General features: G+C 39.4%; 1 protein-coding gene across 2 annotated transcripts in view; it reads right to left on the bottom strand.

The window, feature by feature from the left end:
- Positions 1–19,119, bottom strand: part of SMC5 (structural maintenance of chromosomes 5) — a 94,469-nt gene extending 75,350 nt beyond the window's left edge. For both annotated transcript variants that reach the window (XM_081103880.1, XM_081103881.1), the window contains exons 1-3: positions 18,152–19,119; positions 13,099–13,240; positions 4,847–4,899 (exon numbers count right to left, since the gene is read on the bottom strand). In XM_081103880.1, coding sequence (XP_080960006.1) covers positions 4,847–4,899; positions 13,099–13,240; positions 18,152–18,327 — 371 coding nt within the window. In that variant the 5' untranslated portion in view covers positions 18,328–19,119. The remainder of the gene's footprint in view (positions 1–4,846; positions 4,900–13,098; positions 13,241–18,151) is intronic.
- Between the last annotated feature and the right edge of the window lie 406 nt (positions 19,120–19,525).

The following is a 19,525-nucleotide window of genomic DNA, read 5'->3' as shown; positions in this document are numbered from 1 at the left end:
TCAAGTGCACATGGAAAAATTTTCAGGACAGACCACGTTAGGCCTAAAATCAAGTTTCAATAAATTTAAAAGTAAAATCACATCAAGCGTCTTATCTGATTACATAGTATGAAACTAGAAATCAATCACAAGAAGAAAACTAGCCCTAGCTGGTTTGACTCAGTGGATAGAGCACCAGCCTACAGACTGAAGGGTCCCAGGTTCGATTCTGGTCAGGGCATATGCCTGGGTTGTGGGCTTGATCCCCATTAGGGGATGTGCAGGAGGCAGCTAATCAATTATTCTCTCTCATTATTGATGTTTCTATCTCTCTTTCCCTCTCCCTTCCTCCCTGAAATCAATAAAGATATCTTTTTAAAAAAAAGAAAACTAAAAAACACACAAATACGTGGAGGCTAAATAATGTGCTACTAAACAATGAACGGGGATAACACAGAGATCAAAGAAGAAATCAAAAGATGCCTTGAGGCAAATGAAAATGAAAATATGTATAGGACAGAGCTAAAGCAGTTCTAAGAGGGAAATTTATAGCAATACAGCCTACCTCAAGAAAGCAAATACATCTCAAATAAACAATCTAATCTTATACCTAAAGAAACTAGAAAAACAACAAAGCCCAATGTGAGTAGAAGGAAGGAAATAATAAAGATCAGAGTGGAAATAAATAAAATAGTCTGAAAAAAAACAATACAAAAGATTGATGAGCTTACTGGTTCTTTGAAAAGATAAACAAAGTGAACAACCTAAAAGAAATTAATTAAATTTCTAGAAACATACAATCTTCCAAAGCTGAATCAGGAAGAAACAGAAAACCTGAACACACTGATAACTACTTATGAAATTGAATCAGTAATAAAAAAAAAACAACTCATTGCCGAAACCGGTTTGGCTCAGTGGATAGAGCATCGGCCTGCGGACTGAAAGGTCCCAGGTTCGATTCCGGTCAGGGGCATGTACCTGGGTTGCGGGCACATCCCCAGTAGGGGGTGTGCAGGAGGCAGCTGATCGATGTTTCTCTCTCATCGATGTTTCTGACTCTCTATCTCTCTCCCTTCTTCTCTGTAAAAAATCAATAAAATATATTTTAAAAAAACAAACAAACAAAAAACTCACAACAAACAAAAGCTCTGAACCAGATGGCTTCACAGGTGAATTTGACCAAATATTCAAAGAATGAATATCTATCTATCCTTCTCAAACTATTCCAAAAAATCGAAGCAGAGAGAAGGCTGCAAACTCATTTTACAGGCCAACATTACCATGATACCAAAACCGACAAAGACACTACAAAAAAGGGAAAATTACAGGCCAATATCCCTAATGAACAAAGATGTAAAAATCCTCAACAAAGTTATTAGCAAACCAAATTCAGCAATACATTAAAAAGATCACACACCATGATCAAGTAAAATTTATTCCCTGGATACAAGGTCGGTTCAATATCCACAAATCAATTATAATGTGATAAACCACATAAACAAAATGAAGAATAAATATAACTTGACAAAATCCAACATACATTTATAACAAAAACTCCCAGTAAACTGGAAATAGAGGGAACATACCTTAACATAATAAAGGCCATATCTGACAAATACACAACTAACGTCAGAAGTTAACCCAGTTGACACCTTGATCTTGGACTCTAACCTCCAGAATTGTGAGAAAATAAATTTCTGTTGTTTGAGCCCCTCTGTGGTCCTATGGCAGCCCTAGCCAACTAATTCACTGGATGAATTTTGAATGTGTTGCAGTCCAACCACAAGACCTGCCACAAAGCTTGTGTATGGGTACAACTGTGAGTAAATCCATGGCCCAGATACCATGCTCTGAATGTCTTGGTCATTTGGAGGTGTCCCCTGTGAGCTGACCTCCACCCTCCCTCATGAGTCTCTTCTCCAGCTCTTCCTGCTACAATATCACTTATCCTTATGAACCTCAGGGATGGGAGTTCCTCTAAGTGGCATGAAGGTGGTAGCCAGGACATGAACAACACACCAGGAGGACCTAGTCATGGAACAACTGCAAGACCTGTGTAACAGGCAGGAGGGGGGTTTCATGAAGGCAGATTTCTCAGATGTTGTCTTGATATCACCAAGTCACAGAGAAGCCATGTAGGATCCAGCTCAGTGTGTGAAAAAACCCTGACCTAGAGGATTCTTGGGTGAAGAAAAACATTTTAGCCTTTTTAAAGTACCTTTGGTTACCTCAAATTGGCCCAGATTTTAAAGCTTGACATCCTGGGACCACTCTTTTTTTTTTTGTAGGGCTGCCTGAGTTTGTGTTCACATAGTTTCTGAATTTGACTATCAGAAAGCAGAAGCTATGAGGGAGGCTGAGTGAGAGGACAAGGACTTTGACTAGGGATGGGTTTTTTCCCGGCCACTAAGGTGGCTATCACTCATCGTGGGGAAGATGAGTTAGAAGTGCCAGGCCCAGAAGGGCTCAAAGTATGTCCAAAGCTCCCATATCCACAGTGGGATACCTCTGAAGGCTGAAGTACCCAATTTCTCTGGCTTGCCAGAGAGTAGTGGGCTGAAGTCAGACATGCCTGGTTGTGACTCTTGTTTTGCTACTCACTGGTTGAGAGGGCTAGAGCAAGTTACTTCAAATCTCTGAGTGACAACTTCCTCATTTATAAAATGGAGATAATGATACTAATTTCACAGTGTGGCTGCATGGATTAAGTGAAAAAAATACTCAAAGCATTTGACACATTTAAAAGGTCTTAAAAATAACAGCTGCTAAAACAAGCAAACAAACACAAACAAAGAAAAATAACAGCTGCTATTATTTCATACATCTTGGTTCTACTCAAAGCAATGCAAGAGTTTCTTTCCAAAAAGCACAAAATGTATGTTTTCATTGTTAATACTTGATCAAACTTTGATGATGTGTCCCTGCATAAAACAGCATGGGGGGGGGGGGTCTAATGATTATTTACTATTTATATTATTCTTATAGAATTGCAAACAGAATCGTGATATCTGGGAATCTCTGAATCGCTCAAGGAAATTGAGTTACACGAGAGTTAAGGCAGGGGGCAATGTCTCATGTTTAAAATGGATGAAACTGTGCTTTCTTATTTCTCTGCCTTGTTAATGTTTAGATAGATGACACCAGATGAGGCAACCATTGAAGGTCCAGGGCACTGCAGTGACCTCTCAATGAGCCTTGTTGAGACCCAGATGTTAGTGCGGAAAGGAATCCATGCTCCCTACGTGTGGGAAATCAAGAGGCACAGGAAGTAAAGGCAGTCAGCCAAAGCCATGCAGCCAGCACCAAGGTACAGAGATACCTCCAAGACATTACCAGTTTCTTGGTGTGTGAAAAAATGAAACATAACAACAAAAACCAGCCTTGCTGGCAGCCAGACTATGATGTATTCAACTGAACACAGACAATGCCCATGGAATAGAAACAGTGTGCTACAAGGACCCTCCACATCCATCCACGTTTCAACAAGACAGAGAGGAGGCCATTCTGAAGCCAAAAATGAGACTAAACATTTCCCTTTCCAACTCACAGGGGTGCTGCTCCCATATTAATGCTGGCTCTAGACCTACTTTCATCTTCCTGCCTGCTAGATCATTATGGATAAAACTAACCAATAATGAATTAATAATAATTAACTATCAAATTATGGACACCTGATCATCCAATTGCCCATCCCCTCCTTTCAACAGACTGCAATCCAGAATGGCCCCCGCTTCCCAAACCCCTTCTTAGTCTCACCAGCATAAGCCCAGATCTTCTAAGAAGCCCCTCTCAACTCCTAGTACTGGGATGCCCTGGGTTTCTCTGGAGTGTTTCCTCCCTCGCTGCAGTAAGCAAAATAAACCTAACTTAATTTTTTTTAAAAAGTATTTGGGCGATGGAAATAAATACTGAGAGGAAAATTTTGACCTTAACAAAAGACTGAAAATTAGTACAATAGATAAACAAAAGATTGAAAATTAGTACAATAAATATCCATTTCAAGAAATCAGAAAAAGAGCAAAGAAACCAAAGGTTTAAAGAAAAATTAGTAAAGATAATAGTAGAAATTAATGAAATAGAAAACAATTAAATAAGATAGGAAAAAATTGGCTCAGCTGGCATGGCTCAGTGATTGAGGATCAACCTTTGAACCAGGAGATCACAGTTTTGATTCTCAGTCAGGGCACATGCCTGGATTGAGGGGAGTGCAGGAAGCAGCTGATCAATGATTCTCTCATCAGTGATGTTTTTTTCTCTCTCCCTCTCCCTTCCTCTCTCTGAAATAAAAAGAGAAAAAAGAAATGGCTGTCAAGTGTGGTAAACTGATTAACATCTAAGCTCGAGGAAAAAGAATACTATAATGAATTATTGATCTCTGTCATGAAGAAGGATGTGGAAAATGGAGACTGAGGTGCCAAGTACTTGCCATGCATGATATTCACCAAATTATTAACAGCGATTATTTCTAGAAGTAAAATTATATCAAGAAGGCCTTCGTTTTCAACTTTATACACTTTTATATTTGCATTTAACAAGCAAGCATTACTTTCAAAATCAGCATGCACAGACATCTTAAATTTGTAAAAAATACTGCAACTTCATATTGAATGTTTAACAATGATATATTTCTATTTCATTATCTCCCATAAACTTACAATTTTCTTAATAATTTTTCCAAAAGAAAATTCTTATAATTTAGGTTTTAAAGATGCATTAAAAACCTTAGCTGGATTAAGTATTCTTGAAATATTTCCAATATTTATGTCATAATATTATGTTATTGTTCTTTTCTAAAGTCATCAGGAGAGAATGAACATGAAATAAAAAATTATAGGAAAAAAAGTGATTTAGCACTTTTAACACTTACAATTCAATTTCAACCATGCCTTTGGAACATCCTCTCTTCACAAAAAAGCCAACCTAAGAAATAAAAAAAAAAGGGGGGAGCTGTATGATGACATTCCCAGGTCAGGAGATCAATATTCATTCAATAGCTTTTCTGTATAAAAAGCCCCTTCATTGTTTCCACTCACAAAAAACAATACTAGTATTAGTTACCATTTATTGCCAGATAGCCTCTTACAAAGCTCTTAAGTGGTACAGAGCAAGGATCTAAACCCAGGTAATCTGGTTCCAGAACTAGTGTCCTTAGCCACACTCTCAGAGAGAAGAACACAAGCCAGTGGGAAAACAGTTTCTATAGAATAATCACAAAGAAATATATACCCAATCTCATTACCACTGGAAACTTCAAAGGAGTTGCACAGATTAAACATTATTAACAACCACTCCAATATTACTTATCCTGCTATTAGTCAGGGCATAAGTGTCACCAAGTATTTTTTTTTTGAAAAAGAGCAATATACAGAATAAATACAACTTAAGTACAATGTACATAGACTGAGCTAGTTTCTATATGTATATGAGCATAAGCATGAAAACAGACCCTGGACCTAAAAAAAAATCAAACTGGCTCTTAAATCAGACAATAAGACACCTTGCAAATAATTATCTTCACAACTGAGTCCCAGGAAGATGAAAAAAAAACAACTTGTTTGCACTGGCCAGTGTGGCTCAGTTAGTTGGAGCATCGTCCTGTGCACCACAGGGTCTCAGGTTTGATTCCTGGTCGGGGCACATGCCCAGGGTTCGGTTCATTCCTTGGTCAAGAGGATGGGAGGCTTACAGCAGGCAACCAATGGATGTTTCTCTCTCTTCCCCCTTCCCTCCCTTTCACTCTCTCTAAATATCAATGGAAAAAATATCATAGAGTGAGGATTAACAAACACACACACACAAATGTTTTTTAACCCATAGTTAAAAGATATTCTTCTCTATTACTAATAGCTTCTAAAAACTTTCTGGTCAATCATCTTCAATCACATTAAATTGATTTTTGTTTAAGTGTGAGGATAGGACTCAGTTTCTTTTTGTCCTATCTGGGTACTCAGTTATCTCGGTACTATTTATCCCCATACATCTACAATGTCAGTTTTGTCATAAGTCAAGAGTCTACTAATCATGATTTTATACCTGGGATTTTCATTGTCACATCACAGGGGTCTATTTTATAGTCCTACATAGCACATGTCTTAAATTACCTATTAAGTCTTCCTATTAAGTCTTGTATCTGGTAGGACAAGTTTCCCCATTTTTTTCTTTCTCTTTAGGAGTATCTAAGCTATTCTTTGGCCTTTTGTTCTTCCATGTAAATTTTAGAACCAGCTTGTAATCCTATATAACAGGGGTCCTCAAACTTTTTAAACAGGGGGCCAGTTCACTGTCCCTCAGACCGTTGGAGGGCCGGACTATAGTTTAAAAAAAAAACTATGAACAAATTCCTATGCACACTGCACATATCTTATTTTGAAGTAAAAAAACAAAACGGGGACAAATACAGTATTTGTATTTGCATGTGGCCCGCGGGCCGTAGTTTGAGGACCCCTACTATATAATAAAAGCCCAGAGACTGAATGGCAGAACGACTAGAATGACCCGTCGACCAGTCGCTATGATGTGCACTGACCACCAGGGGGCAGATGCTCAATGCAGGAGCTGCCCCTGGTGGTCAGTGTGCTACCACAGTGGGAGCACCGCTCGGCTGACTAGGATGAGCAGCTGCTCCCACTGCAAACCCCAGTCCGAGGGGCAGGAACCCAGGCTGTGATTGTCACCTCCCTGCCGCCTCCTCCGGATGCCCACAGGCTGCACCGCACTGCTGCTGCTGCTGGGCTCGCAGAGCTGACCCTGGAGGCTGGGAGGCGGGTTCGTGGCTGCCACGGGACTAAGGCCTACTCCACTGCCTCTCAGGGCTACTGTCCTTGGGCCGGCTCCAATCGGGTCCCCTGGAGAGGCGAGTGCTCCGGCTCCATGGAAGATGCTGGACCAGGGAGCAGCCTCTCAGAGGGCAGGTCCACAGCCGCTCGGCTGACTAGGATGAGTGGCACTCCCACCAATCCCTGCAGGCCATGCCCCCCACCAGTGCACAAATCCCATGCACCGGACCTCTAGCTTCCTATGAACAGTGTTGAGACTTTGAGTGGAACGACACTGGATATGCAGATCAATGTGAAGAACAAATATATTAGGTCTTTTTGCCATTAATATAGTGGTTCTCCCATTTAATCAAACTTTTAAAGTTTTTATTTAATTTTTGATTGATTTTTTTTTTTTTTGAGAGAGAGACAAACATTGATCTGTGTTTCCACTTATTTTTATATTCATTGATTGATCCTTGTATGTGCTGATCGGGGATCAAACCCACAACCTTGGTGTTTTGTGACAATGCTCTAACCAACTGAGCTACTCAGCCAAGGAAATCTTTAAAGTTTTTATTTTATTTATCTTTATTTTTAAAATATATTTTATTGATTTCAGAGAGGGAGAGAGAGATAGAAACATCAATGATGAGAGAGAATCATTGATCGACTGCATCCTGCACGCTCCCTACTGGGGTCGAGCCCACAACCGGGGCATGTGCCCTTGACTGGAATTGAACCTGGGACCCTTCAGACCCCAGGTTGATGCTTTATCCACTGAGCCAAACAAGCTAGGGCAAAATTTTAAAGTTCTTAAATAAAATTTTATAGTACATGTCTTTTATTTATTGCTGTGTAACTTGTATATTTCTGGCTATTATAAATGGTATCTATTTTTAATTGCATTTTTCTGTTAATTGTTAAGTGTACAGATATGCAATTTTTGCTAGATAGCAAGCAATCCTGATAAAAATCCATATTAATTCATCAGAAAACTTATCTAGAATTTCTTTTGTGGTTTTTATGCAGATACTCATATGACCTGTGACTTGACTTTTGTCTTTCCAACCTGTATCCTTTGACAGAACTTCCAGTACAAAGCTGAATAGCCCTGGTAGTGTAAGCTCAACTTATTCCTGAATTTGCTGTGCATTTTTATAGATATCTTTTTTAAAAATACATTTTTATTCATTTCAGAGAGGAAGGGAGAGGGAAAGAGAGATAGAAACATCAATGATGAGAGAGAATCATTGATGGCTGCCTCCTGTACGCCCCCTACTGGGGGTTGAGCCCGCAACCCAGGCATGTGCCCTTGACCAGAATCGAACCTGGGACCCTTCAGTCCGCAGGCCAACACTCTATCCACTGAGCCAAACTGGCTAGGGCTATAGATATCTTATGAAATTAAGATCCCATCTATTCCTAATTTGCTAAGCGTTTTTAACTCATAAATTACTGTGGAATTTAACTGAATACTTTTTCTCCATCAATTGAGATGATGATGATGCAGTTCTTTAAAACATGATATATTATATTAATTTTTCTAATGTTCAGTCAGTCTTCCATGTCTTAAATAAATTCAGTGTGGTCATAATGTATTATGCATTTTATGTATTCAATTCAGCAGGCTAAAGTTTTGCTCTTCTTCTTTGATATTTTTGCCTCTATATTCATGAATGATACAGGCTTATAATTTTCTAATTCTTTCCTTGACTGATTTTGGTACCTAGAGTCATATTCTCTACATAAGAAATTATTGCTGTTGAACTAATCCATAATTATCTGGTCTTCTAAGAAAAATGCAACAGCTCATTTTTTCTAATTAGAGTCAACTTCAATAATTTAGTTGTAGAGACCTATATATTCACTTAAAAAAATTTAAAATCTATTGGCATAATTTTGTCAATATTCTCTTATAATCTTTTAACTCTCTACTTCATTCTGATAATGCCCCAGTGGTAATTATTAGGGCAGTTCATAAATATTCTGGTCTCCAAGCCCATGGTAGAATTGCTTTTGCTCATTTTCTCTGATACAAGTTGTGGCTTTTTGACTTCTTAGCCTCGGTACCTAAGTGACTACAAAGGGCCTACAAATAGTAAGGGCAAGAATTAAACTTTTGCATTTAAATTTGGGGGTTGTTTGGATCACAATGTTATATGCCAACTATTACTTTTTTTCATTCCTTTATATTTTGTTCTTTACCCACACCTCCACTTTATTTTCTCAGAAGTTACTGACTTCATTAGTCTTTTTGAAAGCAGGTTTTGGTTTTGTGGTACTTATATCATTGTTCATTCTTTTATTAATTTGCTCTTATTTTTCAATTTCCATTAAGATTTTTCTTTGACCTATGTACTATTTTTTAATTCCAAATAAATAGAAAAAAATTAATTATCTTATTATTTCTCTCTTACTAGCATTGTGGTCAGAGATTATGGTCTGTGTGATTAAAATTCTTTGATATTTTTGGTATTTGCTTTATGGCTCAGTATATGGCTTTTAGAAATGTTCTATTTATGCTTAAAAAAAGAACGTACCCATTCCAATTGTTGGGTATAGCATTTATAACCTGACCACTGATTCAAGCTTAATTGTTGATCTCTACAGGGGTACAGATTTTATTACACTTTGCAGATAGTGCATTTTACTTTTTTTTTTTTTTTTTTACAAACTGAAGTTTTGTGGCAACCCTGTGTTGAGCAAGTCTATGCCAAAAATACTATGATTTGCTTAACGCTCATATGATGGTAGCAATAAAGTATTTTTTGACTAAGGTATATACACTGGGGTTTTTTTGTTTGTTGGTTATTTTTTTTTAGACATAATGCTATTGCACACTTACACTACAGTATAGTATAAACATAACTTTTATATATGCATTGGGAGACAAAAAAATTAGTGTGATACTCACTTTATTGTGATGGTTTGGAATTGAACTTACAGCATCTCTGAGGTATGTATACATTCTTACTATTTTTTATCTCACTGATCTATTAATAGCCCTCCCACTGTGATTATGCAATCTGTTCATTTCTCATTGAGTTCTGTTGATTTAGCCATGGCAGGCTTGGCTGAGTGGTTAGAGCATCATCTCAAGCACCAAAGGGTAATGGGTTTGATTCCTAGTCAAGGGCATATACCTGGGTTGCCAGTTTGATCCCCCACCCAGGGTTGGGAAGTGTCTCTCTCACATCGATGTTTCTGTCCTCCCACCACCCCTTAAAAATTAAATGGAAAAAACATCCTCATGCAAGGATTAGTTCTGCTGATTTTGCTTATGTGTTTTGGAGCTAGATTATGTGAATTCAAGTTGAGAACTGAACCTTTCATCAATAGTAAATAACCAACTTTATCTCCAAAAGTATTTTTTACTTTAATGTCTATTTTGCCTGGTATTAATTCAACTATGCCTACTTTCTTTTGCCAGGTATGTATTTTTTATCCTCTTACTTTCAATTCTAAATATGCTTATTATGAATAAAATAGCACTGAACTGTTTCTATTTCCCTACACTAACAGATTTCCTCATTTAACAAGAATTTAGACAATTTATATTACAATAACTATATTTGCATGATTTTAAAAACTATATATAGTTTTTTAAAATATATTTTTATTGATTTCAGAGAGGAAGGGAGAGGGAGGGAGAGAGAGATAGAAACAGCAATGATGAGAGAGAATCATTGATCAGCTGCCTCCTGCATGCGCCCTACTGGGGATCGAACCTGCAAAGCAACCTGAGCATGTGCCCTTGACCGGAATCAAACCTGGGAAACTTCAGTCCGCAGGCCAATGCTCTATCCACTGAGCCAAACCATAAATGGCTAAAAATATATATATTTTTATTGATTTCAGAGGAAGGGAGAAGAGAGACAGGAACATCAATGATGAAAGAGAATCATTGATCGGCTATTTCCTGCACGCCCTCTACTGGGGATTGAGCCCGAAACCCAGGCATGTGCCCTTGACAGGAATCGAACCTGGGACCCTTCAGTCCATAGGCCAAAGCTCTACCCACTGAACCAAACCAGCTAGGGCTGCATGATTTTTTATACCATCTTATGTTTTTTAATAATCTTATTTTCTATATTCCTGATTCTTTTCTTCTCCTCTATTCTCAAGACTTCTGGGTTGTTTGAGCAGTGTTTTGTTTTATTTTTTCTCCCCTCTCTCTTTCTACTTCTTTACCTTTCTTGTTTGGAGGATTTATAAATTTCAATTGTTTTAGTGGTTTACCCTAGAAATTTTAAGATGCATATTTAACTTAATAAATTCTGAAGTTAATCAATTATCTTAACTTCCCAACACCACAAATCCATAGAATATTTTAACTCTGATCACTCCTTCTAGTTGTCCAGAATGGGCAACAGTTAGTTTTATCTTTTTTATTTAAACTTTACAAATTAGATATTAGTGTTATTTGATGGTTTCTATATAATTTCCTCACGTTTATCATTTCTTTGCTCACCATTTCTTCTTACATCTTAGACTTTCCTACTGGGACCGTATTCTTTCTTCCTACATTATATACTTTCAAAGTTTCTTTAGTGAGAAACTTTACTCTTTTTTCTTTGTCTCATCATTCTGAGAACATATTAATACTGTGTTTGATATTCTTTAATTCACTAGAATGTGTCTATGTATTTCTTTTATTTATACTGCTTGAGTTTGAGAATTCAAAATTTCAACATTTCTGGAAAATTCTTATTCCTTCTTCAAATATTGCCTCTTCCTTAAATCTATATTATCTCTCATATTATATTTAAAAATGGATTATCATCCTTTACCAATCATTTCTCAATCTTGATTTTTTCTTCATTTAAGAAAAAATTTCAAGTACTTTAGTTTATAAATTCTCTTCTTAAATGTGTCTGCTTTGTTTTACCCATCCATAAAGTTTCTCTCTTCAATTAATATTTTTTAAGTTCTATTTGATTCTTTTTCAAATTTCTAATCTTTTTGTTACTTATTCCTTTGTTACTTTTTTAAAAAAAAATACATATTTTTATTGATTTTAGAGTGAGGAAGGGAGGAGAGAGAGAAACATCAATGGTGAGAATCATCACTGCACCCCCGCTCCTCCCACACACACATACACACACTGGGTATCGAGCTCACAACCCAGGCATGTGCCCTGACCAGGAATCGAACCATGACCTCCTGATTCACAGGTTGACACGCAACCACTGAACCACATTGGTGGGGGTCCTTTGTTACTCTTACAGCCTTATTTTATTTCCTTACACTAAAGATTCCTAGTTTATACTGTCTATTTATAAGCTTTGTAGGTTTGATTGTGTAGTCTGATATTTTTGTTAGCTTTTATATTTGGAGATTCATTTCCTCCTATGTTTTGTGACTTTTGGTTAAAAATTCATGAATTTCTTAGGCCTTTGTTTGGATAGTTTTGAGAATTGAAGTTATTTCCCTTAAGAGAATTGCATTTGCTTCTGCCAATGCCTGGAGATATTACTAACTGTGACCACTCTAAACTAAAATTACAATATATGATATTTAGGCCATAAAGGTTATATGAATTCTGGCCCCAAACATGTATTAAGGCTTGTGGTTAAGAATTCATTGGAAGAGTTTCTTTTTTTCTCTACTATATTCAGAGTTAACAAATGAGAAGAGTAAGCAACCCCACTGTCCCATTCTGAGATATTGTTTTCTGTGCTACACATAGTACTTAGCTTCTAGTTTTATCTTCTAGCCCAGGGGTGGGCAAACTACGGCCCGCGGGCTGGTTGAAATGAATAAAACTAAAAAAAAAAAAAAGACCGTACCCTTGTATGTAATGATGTTTACTTTGAATTTATATTAGTTCACACAAACACTCCATCCATGCTTTTGTTCCGGCCCTCCGGTCCAGTTTAAGAACCCGTTGTGGCCCTCGAGTCAAAAAGTTTGCCCACCCCTGTTCTAGCCCTTTCCCACTACCTTCAGGGCCCCCATGGATCTAATTCAAAGGCAGGCTTTAAGGTAGAAGGTAAGCAAATACCCCCAGGGAAACAATTCTAGAGCTTGCTTAAGTTTTCAGATCCACACTATTTTGTTTCTGCCTGGTAAATTTACTTCACACCTTTTTACAATCCCAGCAATATATTTAAAAAAAAATTTTTTTTGACACTATCTAAGAATTGCAAGTATTGTATACTTGGAGAATTCTCTCCATCTGTAGCCTTAAAATACTTCTAGAAATGGCAATGTCCTCCCAGCTTCTCTACCTGACAACTTCATTATTTAATTCAGCACTATACTTTTGCTACACCCAAGAAACTGAAATGTAGAAATGGATTTCTTACTAAAGCAAGTCACCACTTTGAAATTTTTAAAAAAAGTACTTATGTTAACTCACCTTATCTGCCCGTCCCATGAAAGCAGGTTTGCCTGCTAATCCAAGGCAAATGGCACACACAATGCTGGACTTCCCCGTTCCATTAGCTCCAATAATCATGTTCAAGTGGGGTCCAGGGCACACTTCACAGATATCATATGTTCTGAATTATAAAGAGGTGAAATTACTAAGCAGAGAAGAAGTGAAGAATATTTTCTTTGCAAAAGCATTTTTTCTTTATATTATCATCATCTATAGGTTTACTCAAATTCCTTTAAAGCCAGCTAATCTTACAAATTTAATGTTATTTATAGGTTGTTAATAAACTAGAGGGGAAAAAATCTATTAATGGAAAAAAATGAAAAAGCCAATCTAAACAACATAAACAAACAAACAAAACAGAAAGACTCACAGAAACAGAGAACAAACTGATGGTTGCCAGACTGAGTGTAGGGTTGGAGGCTTGGTGAAAAAGGTGAAGGGAATAAGAATACAATTGGTAGTTACTGAACAGTCATGGGGATGTCAAGTTCAGAATACAGAATATAGTCAATATTGTAATAACTATGTAATGGAGCCAGGTGGGTTCTTGAAATATCGGGGACTCCTCTGTAAAGTATATGATTGTCTAACCACTATGCTATACACCTGAAGCTAATCTATCTATAATAATAAAAGCATAATATGCTAATTAGACCAGACGTCCTTCTGGACAAAGCTGGGGCTGCGAGGGAAGCCCAGGTCCCAGGTGTCAAAGGGAAGCCAGTGCTGGCAGCCGGGGGAAGGAAGGTCTACTCTTGCACGAATTTCGTCACCTCTAGTATAAAATAATACTGAATATTATTAAAAAATAAAATTTAAAAACTAAATAAAATGAAAATATCATTAGAAAAATATCGATTTCATATGCCTGTTTCAACTATAATTTGATTTCATATGCCTGTTTCAACTATAATTCTGTTGAGTAAAGCAAAATTTGACATTATTTATTCTTTTTTAACAATTATAATACATGAAATATATCAAAGCTACTATACAAATAATTTTTTAAAATGTTATATAAGAGAAGCTATGGCTCATCTATAAGCTGTAGATTTTACATTTCATTTGTTTGAAACAAAAATGCTTAACAGTAACTTTATACATCCTAATATTTGAAATAATCCAATCAAATTGTTTTTATTCCGATTAGAAAACTGAAGATATACTGGTATATCGACCCTATGATTTCATTTTATTATTAATTTTTAAAAATTACATCCAATTTCCTTGAATATGCTGCCAGAGATTCACCCAAGGATGCATAGTCCATGTTCAAATAGAACTTATTCCTATGGGAGGAAATAAGAATCAATCAACACCAAGTACTTCTATAATATTCCCTTGTGCCAGAAAGTTGCATGCTGTCCAGGACTCTACCTACATCAATAGCATCTAATCCTTATTAGTGGCCAGGGACAACTATGGCAAAATGTGAAGCTAACTCTGACTCATATATTTTCCTAGCTTATCTCTGAATACCCTGAATTAAACCCCATAAATAACATCCTGTTCCCACAACTAATTCTCCAAGAATAAATGTTTTACCTGCTACTAACCTGCTAACTATAGTGTGGGGCAAAAGTAGGTTTACAGTTGTTTTTATGGAAAACAAGAATTAATAATACAAGAATAAACTGTGTTTTGCATACTCACAACTGTAAACCTATTTTTGCCACACCCTACCCACAGATAATTTAAACAAACACATTCAACTTTAATACTAAAAAAAAATCAATAATTTTGAAATGCCAGGTGGTAATGAAAACAAAAACAGGTAGTAAAGGAGAAGTATTTTCTGGCAGGTTTCCAACCCCACATTTCCACACAGCGTCGATCTACTTTTTTCAGGTGCTTTATTCTGTTAGCAGCGGGGTCCTGAAGGAACCCTCTACAATGGTTAAAGTAAAACTCTGGGGAACTTCACACATCTGGAAAATTACCTGAGGTGGAATTTCTTAATCCCAACACACAAGCCCTATTCTTTTAACACTTGAATATTCTGCTGTGAAATCTCTGCACAACTCTTACTAAAATAGTGTTGCTACTGGTATTTACGAAAACAATAGAACAACAGAAAAAAGCATGAGAATTTATGGTCTATACATAAATATTACAAACAGGAAGAGTTGCCAAAAGCAAAACAAAGCCTTTGCATTTAAAATAATTGTTCTGACTCTACATTATGTTTATTGGGAATTCCCTTTCTGTGACTTCCCTTTTGTCTAAGCTCCCCTGAAACGGCTATTGTCAAAGGCCCACCTCTTACCAGTTTATTTACTTTGCCTGGCATCTCAAGTATTCTCTACGGCCTCAGAAAGTCAGCCCAGATGACCTATAAATGAAATCACCACCTCAATAACTTTATTTGGAAGTCCCACAACTGTCACTCAAACTTAACACATTCAAAACGAAAGCCATCATCTTTGTCATCCAAAACCACTCTTGTGATCTCTTAGTGAATGTTATCATTCAGAAACCTAGGCATTTGTTTTGAATTATCTTTGATTCTACCATTTCCTTAACCTCTACCCACAACACTCCATCAATCACCCAATCATGTTGGTAGACGTGCAAATCTGGTGTCACTTGTTAAAAAAATTAAGAAAAATAAATAGGATCCTTAATAATTTAGCTCTCTCTAACTTCGACTTTTTCTCCTATCTCCTTCCCCTCTTCTCTAATCAGACCTCTAAATCATATTTATGATGAATTTATTTGTTTCTTGGCTTGTTTTAGGCTTCCTTCCTTTCTCCAATGGAGCCTTTGCACATGCTGTTCCTGCTACCTAGAAATCTTGCCCTCCACTCCCAATCCCACTGACTTGGCTCACAAACAGGAATCCTTCCCTTGACCATTCTTTTCCAGAACATTTTTTTTCTAAGCTTATCTCTCTTACTTCTTTCCTAAAACCCAGAAGTCCTTTCACTGTGAAAATAAAACCTCACCTAGTTCTGCATTTTCCAGCCATATTTTTCCTTCTCTTCACATCTAAGTTTTACTCCCTCACACTCATTCATTCTTCTCTGATCTGCAAAAGTATTCTTCTTCCACTGCTCCATCAAAGGGTCAAAGATTTCCAAATTCTTAATGCAGTGGGCTCTTTTTCAGTTCTGTTATCTGACTTCAGCTTAGCAGATAACTTTGAAACACTCTTTTTCCTTGGCTTCTTGATAATACTCTCCTACAGTTCTTCTCACCTCCCTGAATAGTTCCTGCTCAGTCTGTGAATTCCTCTTCAGCTCACCCTTAAATATTGGTATTCCTCCAGGACTTTATACTTGGCCTTCTATTTCTCATATTTATATTTTCTTTTGGGCAATCTCAACCATTTCTGCAACTTCAACAATTACTTATATGCATGATTCCCAAATCTCTCATCTGTTCACATCTTCCTGTAAGCCTCAGACACTTAAAATACTGCCTATGGAAGACCTTCCCACCCCCCACCCCCCACCCCCAAAGAAACTTGAAGTCACAGGATCTAAAAGGCGCTTATTATTATTATTCTCTGCAAACTGTTTCCAGTTCTGAATAATACCATATCTGACCAATTAGCCAATGCTGCAGTTCTCCTTTACCCTAATGTTTCCCAATTAATCTGCTGCCAGATTCTGTCAAATTTCTTCTTTCCACTCCTACCTCCCCAGTGCTACTTGACAAGTTCAAAACCTGATCCTCTCTTGCCTTCATATTGCAAAAGTCTTCTTGCCCCCAATCTTGCACCCTTTCTAATTCATCCTTTACACTGCTTCCAGAGTAATATAAATCTCATGCCATTTCCTAGAATGAAGCTGGGACTCCTTACACAGTAACAGACCCTCAATATCACCCATATTCACATGTTCTCTCACACACATCCTATGGTTTACTCAAATACCTGATGCTTCCTAAATATAACAAACTGTTGCAGGCAGTTCCTTCGGTCTACAATCCTCTCTCCTTCTTTTAAGACGTTTATAACGTCCCTACAAAGCCCTTTCTCACAGCTGTGAAAGACAGTAACCAGTCACGCCTTGTGCCCCCATGCCATCCTGATGTATACATTATTATGGTAGGTAATTCATTTGATGATCTTCCCTGATCTGGATTCAAATAGTAATTCAGAGAATTGTTGCGAAGAAAGAATGAGAGAGCACTGTATAAATAAGGCACCTTCTTCCATAGCTGGCATGATAGGTGCTTGAAAAAAAAAATGTTGCTGTCATTCCAACTGTTTCCCCTACACCACTCTGTGCAAGCTTAAAAAAAAATCTGGATCAAATGAACTTGCGAGGTGCTATACTAACACGGTATTCAAACATTATATTAAATTCTAAAATGATTATGATTAGTTGTCTGGAGGGAGAGAAAGGAACCAGGGCAGAAAAGTGGATCTGTAAGGGTCAAGGGTCTGTTGGGAGGCCCAACCACTGAGAGCACGGGCTCATTTTCTTGTACTTTGCAACCTCCATCCCGTACCACCGTCACCATTTCTGTCCACCTGGCCACTGCCACATCATCACTACCGCTGCTTTAACTGTTGCTTCCAGGGAGTCCCCGGACCCATAGTTTTGAGATTTACAGATGATGTCCTTCCTCTGCAGGCCGTGACTTGCAGCGGGCAGAGATGTGAGCCCTACTACGTGCATTGCCCGGCCAATGACGCCTTCCAAAAACGTTATTATGGTAGGTAATTCATTTGATGATCTTCCCTGATCTGGATTCAAATAGTAATTCAAAGAATTGTTGTGAAGAAAGAACGAGAGCGCACTGTACAAATAAAGCACCTTCTTCCATAACTGGCATGACAGGTGCTCGAAAAAAAACAAAACGTTGAACGAATAAAACCAAAACAAAAACGCATCACGCAAGACACACGCCTCGCACACCATCACATCCATCCATCTCCACAGCCTGCGAACATCTGTGCGGGTAACCACGCCAGACCCACCAGCGAGGCGCACACCCACCCACCCGCGCACCCACGCGCGCACACGCACGCAGCGTGCGCCCCCAGGCCCGCTCGCCTGCCCCGCGGCCGCGGGCCACTCACAGGAAGTTCTCCATCGCGATGCGGACGATAGAGCCTTCCACAAAATGTCCGGACAGCGACAGAGGCGGCGCCGAACTCTTTTTCTTGCTCGGGACCTCCGACGAGGGATCTTTCGGAAGCGGTCTCTTGGAAGCCAGGGGCGTGGGGGTCGAGGTCTTCCCGCTCGAAGTCGCCATCCTGCCGTCCCCTCGGCCCCACGGCGGCTTCCGGTCCCACCGACCAGCACACTCGGCGCCCTGACGTCCCGCTCCCGCGCGAACTGCGCGGCGCGCGACCCTGCCCGTGAGCCCGCCCCGCGCCTGCGCAGTCCAGCCCGCGGCGTCCGTGGGCACGCTCCGCCCCGCCCCGCCCCCTGGGAGGACTCAGGTGGGGGTCCGTGGGGCGGGCCTGGGAGATTAGCGGAATGCGGCTTCCGGACTTTCTTCTCTGTGCATTCCTGCCATTTTCAGATGGTGGTTATTGTTACTTTTTTAATTTAGAAAAAGAGATCCGCTTCATTTAGTATTTTGAAAGCCCTTTCAGCGCTCGGAGGAAGCCGACCCGCGAGGGGACAGAGGAGGCGTTTGCAGCGGGTCCTGGTTCGCTGAGGATCGAGGCGGGCGATGGCAGACAGGTCTTGCGTGGATTCCGCCCAAGTGCGCCGGGACGCGCAGGTCTTCGGTTCTTCCTCGTCTCAGTGTGTTCGTTGGCTTTCAGTCAGGTCCCGGTGTCTTAAAAGAAATAAAAAGAAAACTTCCAATGGCTCCGTGCCCAGTGGCTCCCTTAGAGCGCCGTGCCAAGTCTCCGCGCTCTCCGGCGGGTGAAGACTGCGTCGCCCAGGTTCTTCCTATTTATTCCCTGCGCTCGCTCCCCGGGTCCTTATTAAGACTTCCTCCTCCCGAGGTTTCTGGGATCGCGGGAACGAGAGTGCCCTGGCTTCCTTTGGAGGGTGCGTCCACTTAAACCTGCACGTTAGCCTGGTTAACCCCTTCGTTGAAGACGGGGGGGCACCGCGATCGTCACCCGACTAACCATGTGTCGTCGAGAGGCTTGGGCTGCCTGCCTCCTGCCTGACTTGGTGGTTGGGAGAGCGAAAGAGAACCAGCGAACCAACCAACGGAGGATAATTTCAGGCCGTGAGAGGTGCTGCAAGAAGCGAAAACGATGCATGTGATGGGGGAGGCACGGAAGGCCTGTCGGAGGAGGCGCTGTCTGCGCGAAAAGCCACGGAGAAGGAGCCAAGTGCCTGCGTGAGCAAAGGCTGTCCCCGGCCAGGACAGACGGATGTGCAAGCAAGTGGGGCGTTTGAGGAACAGAGGCCGGCGTGGCTGCGGTGCAGTCAGCAAGCTTGCACACTCAACTGGGCCCACCATGGCACAGCTGAATTTTATTTGA

The sequence above is a fragment of the Myotis nattereri genome (genome assembly GCF_964212035.1).
Source record: "Myotis nattereri genome assembly, chromosome: 12".
NCBI classification, from domain to species: domain Eukaryota; kingdom Metazoa; phylum Chordata; class Mammalia; order Chiroptera; family Vespertilionidae; genus Myotis; species Myotis nattereri.
Note: the sequence above shows the minus strand (reverse complement) of the source record. Positions and strands in the feature narration are given on the sequence as shown.